General features: G+C 40.6%; 1 protein-coding gene across 3 annotated transcripts in view; it reads right to left on the bottom strand.

Annotated features, from left to right (window-relative positions):
• LOC126199365 (huntingtin-interacting protein 1) overlaps positions 1 to 10403 on the bottom strand; it is a 550791-nt gene extending 540388 nt beyond the window's left edge. For all 3 annotated transcript variants that reach the window (XR_007540158.1, XR_007540159.1, XM_049936267.1), the window contains exon 1: positions 10237 to 10403. Coding sequence is in view for 1 of the 3 variants with exons in the window: in XM_049936267.1 (XP_049792224.1) it covers positions 10237 to 10320 (84 nt within the window). In the remaining 2 variants the exon portion in view is untranslated. The remainder of the gene's footprint in view (positions 1 to 10236) is intronic.
• Between the last annotated feature and the right edge of the window lie 1665 nt (positions 10404 to 12068).

Genomic DNA, 12068 nt, shown 5'->3' with positions numbered 1-12068 from the left:
CAAAATCTCCACCGTGGCGACAGTGCCCAACAACTTCAATTCTGTCACTGGGTAATTGAGAATAGTCATTTGCTTCCGTACATACTATTCACTGATGAAGCCCAGTTTTCAACGACATGGAATAAACAACACATGCAATAATCATCTATGGTCAAGGTAAAATACACTTCAGTGTATATCAATTTCCAAGTTCATATTGCCATAAACGTCTGGTGCGGCATGATCGGTACCCTTTTGATAGGTCCATTTATCAACGATTGACGGGAGATAGGCTACCTGCATTTATTTGAAAATTCATTTGTGGAACTATTGGAAGACGTTCTTTTAGCCACGCGAAGTGGAATGTACTTTCAACATGAAGGTGCCCCTCCACATGGTACATTACCTGTGAGGGACGAACTCAACCGCACCTACCCTAATCGCTGGATTGGCCGTGGCGGTGCTATTAACTGGCTTCCAAGATCACTTGACCTTAAAAATTTAGATTCCTGTTTATGGGGTTGGATGAAATCAGAGGTGCACAAAGACTTCCATAATCGATTACTATTGCACGTTCGATATGTATCGTTTGGAGCCCTCCGACTTCGATAGGCAATCATTCCAGGAAACTACCAAAAACCGGAGGGAAGTTTAAGTGTAAATCCAAAACAGGTGATTTATAGAGGGGGTTACAAAAAGGTACGGCCAAACTTTCAGGAAAGATTCATCACACACAAAGAAAGAAAATATGGGGACACGTGTCCGGAAACGCTTACTTTCCATGTTAGAGCTCATTTTATTACTTCTCTTCAAATCACATTAATCATGGAATGGAAACACACAGCAACAGAACGTACCAGCGTGACTTCAAACACTTTGTTACAGGAAATGTTCAAAATGTCCTCCGTTAGCGAGGATACATGCATCCACCCTCCGTCGCCTGGAATCCCTGATGCGCTGATGCAGCCCTGGAGAATGGCGTATTGTATCACAGCCGTCCACAATAAGAGCACGAAGAGTCTCTACATTTGGTACCGGGATTGCGTAGACAAGAGCTTTCAAATGCCCCCATAAATGAAAGTCAAGAGGGTTGAGGTCAGGAGAGCGTGGAGGCCATGGAATTGGTCCGCCTCTACCAATCCATCGGTCACCGAATCTGTTGTTGAGAAGCGTACGAACACTTCGACTGAAATGTGCAGGAGCTCCATCGTGCATGAACCACATGTTGTGTCGTGCTTGTAAAGGCACATGTTCTAGCAGCACAGGTAGAGTATCCCGTATGAAATCATGGCGGTGAATACTGACGAAACTAAAATGAGCTCTGACATGGAAATTAAGCGTTTCCGGACACATGTCCACATAAAATATTTTCTTTATTTGTATGTGAGGAACGTTTGGCCGTACCTTTTTGTAACACCCTGTATAAAGCATGCAGGCCCAAACTATGGCGCGAAACTGTTACTGACACACGGCGCTCCCTGTTTTGGCCACGATGAGAACTGACTTCTCGCTGCGCTTGCACCTCGCCCAGCAATGGTTCCAGGCACGCGGCAGTCTAGAAACATGAGCTGACAAACACGCTCTTGTAAGCGGAGACTGGCGTGTAATGTGTAAAGCCGGACACTGTCTGTCCCCCTGGCAATTTGAGAGTCGGTGCAGCACCGCGCTGCCCAACAGCTCACTTCATACAAACAATTTAATCACACCCGTATAAGCATAAGGAGTATTTACTTCTTTCAAGGTGAAAGTATGCGTCTTATTTTAATGCGGTATATGTGAACCACAGCATTCACTGTGTGTGCTGAGTGGCCTGTAAGGCGTACACAAGAACCATACAGTAATTTAGCGAATACTGACAGCAGCTGCACTACGCGTTCGATCCCAGACGCGCAGAAAAATTACATGTCATTGTTGTTTAAGAAGATCCATCTGAACTGAACGAAAGTGCAAAAAGCCGGTTATAGACCACTAAATAAAAACCACCAAAGGTAAATGTTTGTTATTATATCTGAAAATAGATGTATTGGCTGACAGATGTGAAAATTACCGATCAATTTAGTAAGCCACGGATGCAAAATACTAACGCCAATTATTTACAGACGAATGGAAAAGCTGGTAGAAGCCGACCTCGGAGATCAGTTTGGATTTCGCAGAAATGTGGGAACACGTGAGGCAATACTGACCCTACGACTTATTTTAGAAGAAAGATTAAGGAAAGGCAACCCTCCGTTTCTATCATTTGTAGACTTAGAGAAAGCTTTTGACAATGTTGACTGGAATACTCTCTTTCAAATTCTCAAAGTGGCAGGGGTAAAATACAGGAAGCGAAAGGCTATTACAATTTGTACAGAAACCAGATGGCAGTTATAAGAGTCGAGGCGCATGAAAGGGAAGCGGTGGTTGGGAAGGGAGTGAGACCGCGTTGTAGCCTCTCCCCGATGTTATTCAATCTGTACATTGAGCAATCAGTAAAGGAAACAAAAGAAAAATTTGGAGAAGGTATTAAAATCCATGGAGGAGAAATAAAAACTTTGAGGTTTACCGATGACATTGTAGTTCTGTCAGAGACAGCAAAGGACTTGGAAGAGCAGGCGAACGGAACGGATTGTCTTGAAAGGAGGATATAAGATGATCAACAAAAGCAAATCGAGGATAATGGAATGTAGTCGAATTAAGTCGGGTGATGCTGAGGGAATTAGATTAGGAAATGAGAGGCTTAAAGTAGTAAATGAGTTTTGCTATTTGGGGAGCAAAATAACTGATGATGGTTGAAGTAGAGAGGATATAAAATGTAGACTGGCAATGGCAAGGAAAGCGTTTGTGAGGAAGAAAACTTTGTTAACTTCGAGTGTCAGGAAGTCGTTTCTGGAAGTATTTGCATGGAGCGTAGCCATGTATGGAAGTGAAACATGGACGATAACTAGTTTGGACAAGAAGAGAATAGAAGCTTTCGAAATGTGGTGCTACAGAAGAATGCCGAAGATTAGATGGGTAGATCACATAACTAATGAGGAAATATTGAATAGGATTGGGGAGAAGTTTGTGGCGCAACTTGACTAGAAGAAGGGATCGGTTGGTAGGACTTGTTCTGAGGCATCAAGGGATCACCAATTTAGTATTGGAGGGCAGCGTGGAGGGTAAAAATCATAAAGGGAGACCAATAGATGAATACACTAAACAGATACAGAAGGATGTAGGTTGCAGTAGGTACTGGGAGATTAAGCTTGCACAGGATAGAGTAGCATGGAGAGCTGCATCAAACCAGTCTCAGGACTGAAGACTACAACAACGTCCTCATCCGTAGATCAGTATATCTTCAGGTGTGAACTTTAAAAGTTGCAAGGGATAAAATACAAGGAGCGGAAGGTTATCTGCAGAGTGTGCAGAAATCAAACTTCAGATCTAAGGAGTCACAAGAAATTAAAGAGTCGCAGTAATTGTGAAACAAGTACGACGGTTCTGTAGCACATCGCACGTATGTTTCTGACATGGCATGCAGCAAACAGTACAGGGAACTTGGAATGTACCAACATTTGATCGTTAGGGAAAGCATAAAGTGTTGAACTCAGGTGTCAATCTGCCACATTTTAGGCTTATATAAGTTTTCTAACATTCTTACTACATTTATCTGGTCAGTTTCAAGCGCAGTTTATTCTAATGTCAGTTTCATTTCAACTGTGCTCTGCTTCGAGTGCTACTAATCGACACTTGTAAATACGTCAGACAGTTCCCATTTTTTAATTCCAGAATACTTCTTGCAAGGAGTGAAACTACCTTTCCGTTTCCGCAATAATGGACGACGTTAAATTTAATAGGTGGAACGATACACAACTACTGGCGAATCAGGTATCACGGTAACAGTTTTTGGGAGTCAGTTCTGTTGCAGTTTGGCGCAATCAAAACGTCGTGTGAATATTTTACTCGTGGTGGAGGAGCTATGATTGAAATGTAACAGGACTTCATGGGTTTCACCGTTAGTACAAAATACTAATCTTTTCGGCGAACTCCGAAGCTGCAATTTTTAAGTTGACACGAAGTTCTCACTTCCAAAATTACATTTTTATTGCGCAGCAATGATACACAACAGACTACAAAAAAAGAAAACTGTTACGTCATCGATTATTACAGAAATAAACTTTAAGGATTAAAATTAAAAACTTGTTGCGTTTACAGACCGACGTTACAGAATTAAATATTAACTCGCTCCTACCACGCTGCGACATTTAGGTTTTACTTGGCTCTTAGTTTCTAGTACAGAAGCTCGTAAAATATGTAGCTCATAAAATATGTTCGATAACAATGCCTTTTAATTAGTCGTTTATATCATGAAATTTATTAGTTGGTGAATGTTTGTAACATGTAGGCGAGTTCTTTACACAAATACAAACGAAAGGCTAGTTTCATCTCTTGGAGGTATTCTGGAATCACAAAATTTCTTTATGATCAAGTATTGATTAGTAACAGTTTAACCAGAGCATAGTTGAAATGGAATTATGACAATATAATAAGTTGAGTTAAAAATGACCAGATAAATGAAGTAAACATGTTACAAAATTTTTATAAGCCTGTAAATGTGGCAGCCTGGTACCTGATAACACGTCTTATCATACTTGTCCTAATGCACATATATTGATTGGTACGTTTCAAACTGAAGCGATTTTGAAGAAACGGAATTCAAGTCGACGGAGATGAAATCAATTTACAGGAGACTGCGACGGACTCTGAATAGTAGCTAGGCGGAATTGATTGTGTCTTGAAAAGGTAAAACAGATGTAATGGAATGTCGTCGAATTAATTCAACCGATGTAGATGGTATTACATAGGAAACGTTTTAGTGTAAACAGTACGCGAAATTTGCTACTTTGAGCAATAAAATAACAGACTACGCGCGAAGTACAGAGGATAGTAATAGTAATACAATAGTAAGAAATACATTTCTTAAAGACAGGAGTTTGTTAATATCAAAGAAAAACACATCGACAAAAGTTTTGCATCATCCTGTTATGTCGTACAAGTTTCTTGCTTTTGTGACAATGCCTGCACCGATCGGAATGCGAAGCTCCATTTTTACTGTCATTTTCATACGCCACACTATCGGCGGCTGCATTACATTTGGACACACACACACACACACACACACACACACACACACACACACACACACACACACACACACACACTTGCAAGAGCGATAACTACTACGGATAGAACGCCGCACTCTAATTGCTGCATTTCAGTTGAAAGTAAAGCACCAGATAGGACGCATGATACACCTCTGTGTAACAGCAGAGTGGACATCCATGCCCCGGACAGAATCGGTTCCTACTGACAGGTAGTGTTTACTTACACCACACAGGCCGTCCACGTTCGACAGGTTCATAGGACGACCAATACGTACGATTTCTGAGTGAAAGGAACTGTGCGCTGACTGCTCCACAATGGAAGAGGCTGCAGGACGCCATGTATCGCATCAAAATGTTGACGACTGAATGATGCGAAGCTCCATTTTTACTGTCATTTTCATACGCCACGCCATCGGCTACATTACATTTGGACAGGAAATCGTGCAGAAAGACGCCCCAGGTCTGGCGTCGGGTTTCCTTTACTGAAGAAATTCTGATCTGCTTATACCCTGATAATTGCAGACAACTTGCTTGGAGGAAACTGGTAATACGGAACGCCTTCAACACTTTGTCCCATATGTGTAAACCAGGTATGGCGATGGTAGTCGTGGTATATTGTGGGGTGGGATTACACGTCGATGTCGTTGGGGGAATCTCACTAGTCTACTTTGCAGGGACGAGATTCTGCAATTAATAATGGGACCATATCGCCAACATTTCGGTGACAATTTCAATTTGAAAGATAACTCCCTTTCTTACCGTGCTTTTCTCGTGAACACTTTCCTTCGCCAGAATGGAGTGGCCTGCCTGTTCTCAAGACACGAACCCAGTCAAACATATGTGGAATCTATTGAAACAAGCTGTTTTTGGAAGTGAACAACGGTCACATACTCCACGCGACTTACACAAAATCGATATTGAAGAGCGCGGCAATTTGGACCACCGATGGTATGCCACGACAGAATCAAGCCTGCATCCGAACAAGGGGACGTTCCACCACGTACTCACGTTGCTCAGAACTGTTGTGAAAAACCCTTCATGGGGAAAAAAGATTCTATTGTCACACAAATGTTTTTTTTGATTTGGTGATGCTGGCAAATTGCAAATGAATATAAATGCATACCCCGGAGTAACGTTTGCATTCTGTGCCATAAATTTCGAAATAAAAGGGCGATGCAAAACTTTCATTAATGTGTGTAAATTGAAGAGTTAGGAAGCCTTTTCTGGAGGTTTTTCAAGTGTTGCCTTGTACAGAAGTTTTCGCTATTAATAGCTCAGAAAACAAGAGGGTAACGTTTGAAATGTGGTGCTAAGGAAGAATGTTTAAGATTACGCGAATTGATCAGATGAAAAAAGAATCGAACCGGTAAGGAAGAACGTTATGGCTCAACTTGATTAAAAGGAAGCAGATTAATACAACACACAACCTGAGGCATCTAAGAATATTTCAGTTAAGAGAAGTGTAAGCCGTAAAAAAGGGCGACGAAGGCTTAAATACAGTAAGCACGTTCTCATAGATGTAGGTTAGCAGTTGTGTAGTGTTGAGACTTGCACAGTACTGGAACGATGCGTCAAAACTGTCTTCGGACAGATGACAAGAGCTTCAGTTCTAAAAGAACAATGTAAACTAGTATTTCGTAATACTGCAATTCCAAGTACGTCTTTGCTACATTCGACGACATTGTATGCGTAAATGCAAGAAAGATCAGCGAAGTATGCTGCTTCTCAGCGCGTCGGGAAACCAACAGTGTCCTCGCGCGTTTAAAGTTTCTTCGGGAGGTGCAATTACAAGCGGTCTTCAATAGAGCTTCTGAAAAAAGAAAATTGCTGTTTCTCGGGAGCTTTCCCAAAACATTCGTATTTAAGAACAAATAAAATTTGTTCCTGCTTCCAGAAGCCCATACCAAGCCTTTGCTCCACCATGACAAAATCAGATTCACTTTCGGATAGTGTACTTTTTTTTCTCTCTCCTTTTCGAGCTATACGTCTGAATGTTTCAATTATACTCAAACCTTAATCTGAATTTAGATATCACGTTTCATGTATATTAACGAAATGCAAGGCTGTGGACTATATTCCCACGTATCTTGACAGATTCTAAAAGATTTCTGTATGTGAAACAGTTTACTTTTCTCTGTGCAATAAATATTTATTGTCAAAGAGCAAAATATTATCCCACAAAATCTGAAGGAGTGAAAGTTTGCATACTACGTTCACTTTTCTGATTCCTTGGTCGGAAAAGTTCACAGCTGTCCTTATGACACAGGGAACTAACAGTAAGTTTTTAATCTAATTAATTATGTCTTTATGACTTCAAGATTTCATTGCAATACAGTAGAACTTTCTACGCAATTTATTAATTAATGCTGTTTCCTAACACTTAAATGATATGGCAGAGAACTGTCAGAGCAAGTACATAATTTAAACCAAGAAAATGACCATTATACAATGAAAAAAAGGACACGGAACGCATTCCCAACTATCTGTCGTGGCGTATTAGTGCATAACTTTTTTCTACCATCAGTTGTGACCTTGCACAGCGAGCCGTTTCATTGAAGCACAACCCGTTGACACTGGAGACGTAAGCTAGGGGCAGCGGAGCACTTCCACGGCCTCTCTGAAAACGACTTTCACGTATGTTCCGAGCAGTAGTAAGAGTGTTGGCACGTGTGCCTCAAATTGATCCTACTCTGAAGGCGATGACTACTAATTTGATGTAATTGGTTAGTAAACCAACTTTTAATGTAAGTTCATTATTTTTCTAGATCCCGTAAACAACGGTTTCCGGTGGAGAGTGGAGGGGAAAGGGGGGGGAGGCAGCCTTGACAGTTCTGCCAATGGCATTGAATCATCTTCGTTACGGCTATGTTACTACAGTCTGCTAAGATCTAAGCCAGTGTTGGATAATGCAACCAGTAAAAAGGGTAAGCTATGATTGATTATGTCAGGGAGCAGGAACCAACCCAGCATTAACCTTACTGCAGGAAAATAAAAAAACAGCTCAATCTGAATGGCTTGATGAGGAAACTGAGCCCGTTCCTCCATAATGCAGGTCTTGTGTCTTAATCACTCTGAACAGCGGACGAACACAAAGGTTTAAAGAAAATTAGAGTAAGCACAACGCAGCTTTACCTAGTGCGCTGGTTTTGTTTGTGTTGCAACCACGTCGCCCCCACGTCATAAGATACAAGCTTGTCAGATATGTAAACATAATCCACGACCAAGATTTCCCCAAGTACAAATGGAGAAATGGGAACTGTGTTTCAATTGCCCTTACTTTTTACTGTCTGCGACATCGAGAGACACCGCTGCGAACTATCGCGTCCACCACGAGGACGCCCATGCCCGAGCGAAAGGAGAGGGCAGGGGACGCGCAAGCAGCCCCCCCCCCCCCCCCCCACGCCTCTTAGCTCTCAAAGGCAGGAAAAAATGTAGTGTAGATAGAGGTTTTTCTTCCAACAAAATAATTGGTGCTCTCCCCCCCCCCCCCCCCCCCACAAACACAACAAACTATCGTGTGGTCGCCCTTGATCCACCATATAACCGTTCGAAAGCTAAGAGTAACCATCTCACACAGAACCCATGTTACATCAGATAATGTAAAAAATTATTACACAGATTCGGGAACTTGATATGTGTTACCATTAGCTCCGATATATACACTGTCATAAATAATGTGTTTGCTGATGAACTGGCGTTTCTTAACTAGAGTATGTGAACACCGAATATGTTATTACTGCCAAACAGTGATCTGTTTGTGTGTGTGTTTACTATGGATGACAGACTGCAATAGAACTATCATTCAAAATAGGTTCTTAATGTCTGTCAGATGAATTACGCATTCACTTTGCCTTTCATATAACGACAGCACACTACTCAGCATAATACGCTTTTTAAACATATTTCCAAATTAAGATTGACACGGTATTGCCAGTCAATCGGCTGACTTCAGTTTCACGAATAATGTATAACTATTCATATGTAGGGTCACCAACTCAGTTTACTTCGCGGAAAGAGAGAAATCGAACTTATCAAAATATGCAAACCCTGAAAAACTGTTCATCCTCCCTCAGTCTTTCGACCACTTTTACGGGACACTGCGAGTACACCTTACCTAGAAATTCTAGTAGTGGCAGCAGGAGGCAAGAACTAGATTTTTGTGGTGAACAATTAGGGCTCAGCCGTAGGTCCTGGTTGGCTTTAATACTATTAGCAGCAATGAGCATTTTCTATAGGTCGAACAACTGATTATCTCAATGTTTCACAAACACCATCTGTCATTTTGTTTGTTAGTTGTTACTCTGTTGTAGGTCAGACAACCAACAGCGCCTGAACGCAAAAGAATTACAACTATGTTTCCTAATAACTGATATGTATGATTTATGCACTGTTAAAAGAATGAAATCTGTGAATTTTCAAATATCACATTTATGAAAGAATCTCGTTTTACCAGAAGATGATATGTCTGACAAACTGTTAAACTAGATAAATACTAACTACTTTCTAACATCTGTTTTTGTGTCGCTATACACGCGTTCTGTCAATGACCCAATGACACTGCAAGCACATATTTAATATTCAGTTCTGATACAAAATTAACTCCTGTTAATACCATGAACTCCGCAATGGTTTAAACTTCTGCCTTCGTTCGCAGTATTAGTGCCAACTTTCCTCGAAAATTTTGAAGTGTTCATCCGAAAACAAAATTAAAATGAGATGTACATGCCTATCAAGATAACTTGTACCAGGACATTTATGAATGTACTGTCACCAATGTTTACATGTTTTCGCGCCAATACACGCGCGCAGCCTAGACAGAACTATAAATGCTAAAACACTAATGCTAAACAATAATTCTCTCCAGTGCCAAGTTTCACAGCCATTTAAAGGAAAACTGTACGAGCTAAATGGCACTCAAAGCACATATAACTCGATAAAAAAGCAGAAAAATAGATTTCAAGAACTTATTTAAAAAGTAAACTGACGAATTAATCCGAACTAATAACGAGCACTCCAAAAGTTTTGCACTTTGTACCGCAGCTGTAGAATACATATTTTCTCAACCTAACGCACTTTTCTGAAGGCAGTTTCTTTCACGCTGTCAAAGACAAGATTATTAACTGATATCTCTTACCTGGTTCTTTTCAAAATTCTCCCTCTCCAATTCTAAGCCGGTCTTGCGTTGCTGCAAAACCCTCGGAAGCGACAGCGACGACATTGCCAGTGATTTTAAAACGCTATAATTTCGCAAGCCCCGACCAACACCACACAACACAAGCCTCCACTCACTACTGACGACAGGGATCAAAACATATGCGTCCAAAGTTGCTAGTAGCAAGCAGCCACAACAGCGTTGCAGTAGTCTCTGGTTGAGCTGCTAGCGCTGAAGCGGGCATACGGAGAACTACTAGCGGCGGCGGCGGCGGCGGCGGCGGCGGCGGCGGTTAGTTCGAATAGTTCTTTATCCACGTGAAAAAAAAAATCGATTAGTTAATCTGGCAGTGAGACGGTATTTCATTATATTCTGACCCATTTTCAACTGTTTAATTCTGTAAAATTTCGTTGACGTCTTGGAGGCAGCATACTTGCTCTTAATGTGCCTGTAATCTGGCGTCCTCTACTTCCAACGGAATAATGGGATGATTTTTTCCAGCAAATAGTTTTCGTTTCACGTGCTTAACAACAAGCCAAAATACAACGAAATGCACTCATAATTGCCCATTTTAAGCGTAGCCTTACTAGAAGAAAATTAAAAATGTGCATGATGTTTGTTACGATAAGCGGTTTCCCGGCCTAATCTCAAAGAGTAAATGCTAGTAATTATGTAACTGTAATAAACATGTATAACAAACTGAAGTTTTTGACTGAATTCGAGGCATTAATTTTTATTGAATGTTAAGTTTGAACTATTTTTAAACTAAAATTATTTCTTTTTATACACTAGGAAATTGGCTACTTTTACTATCACTAATCCAATGATGGCAATAGTTATTCATTTAACAACAGATCTACTGAATTTAAGCTGATGTAAATGTACTATAGCCGGCCGTTGTGGCCGAGTGGTTCTAGGCGCTTCAGTCCGGAACCGCGCTACTGTTACGGTCACAGGTTCGAATCCTGCCTCGGGCATGGATGTATGTGTGACATCCTTAGGTTAGTTAGGTTTAAGTAGTTCTAAGACTAGGGGACTGATGATCCCAGATGTTAAGGGGATACGGAATCGGATTTTGGGTTAAAAAATCGAATTTTTTTTTATTGGCGTATTATATTCTGCCATGTTTCCTCTTTAAAATGACGTATCATACATAGCTCTACTACAATTATAACTATTTTATTTTTATATATTTGTGAGATCGGGTATTGCGCTTTAGTTATACACGTCTCTCGTGGCTGACCATGAACTTTTTGGCAGTACCTTTAAAGTGACATGAATTCAAATATCCCGGTTTCCAGCGACTATTTATACACTAGTTGCCCGAAAATGTTTCTCTCTGGTTTCCTCAAGTTACTCTTTGACTTTGTGGCGGGACTGTTTTGTAAACAGTGTGATATAAGAAAGTAGTTGTTGTTGAGTTATTTCGTATTTAGTGCTTCATTTTTCGCAGTGAAAATGCCTAGAGCTAAAGCAAAAGTATTTAAAAAGCGTGTGAACTGGCAAAAGAAAAGAAATAATGATTCATTAGCAAAGCAAAGCAGTTCATCATCATCACTGTTGGAAAATGTGAATCCACTTATTACTGATTTGCCGAACGAACTTACACCAAATGAAAACAGTGCTTCTCATAAAAAACTAAGAGATTTGGAAGAGAAATATAATTTACTTGATAGAGGGAATGAAGTTTTTGAACTCATTGATACGAATATATTGTGTGAAGCTCTTGAAAACAGTTTGTGCTGCAAAAAATGTCATGGAAACGTTTCTCTGAAAGTAGAATCCCATGTTGGCCTGGCTGCCCAGTTTAATTT

Source organism: Schistocerca nitens, chromosome 1 (genome assembly GCF_023898315.1).
Source record: "Schistocerca nitens isolate TAMUIC-IGC-003100 chromosome 1, iqSchNite1.1, whole genome shotgun sequence".
In the NCBI taxonomy this organism is placed as follows: domain Eukaryota; kingdom Metazoa; phylum Arthropoda; class Insecta; order Orthoptera; family Acrididae; genus Schistocerca; species Schistocerca nitens.
This window is presented reverse-complemented; position numbering and strand designations above follow the sequence as displayed.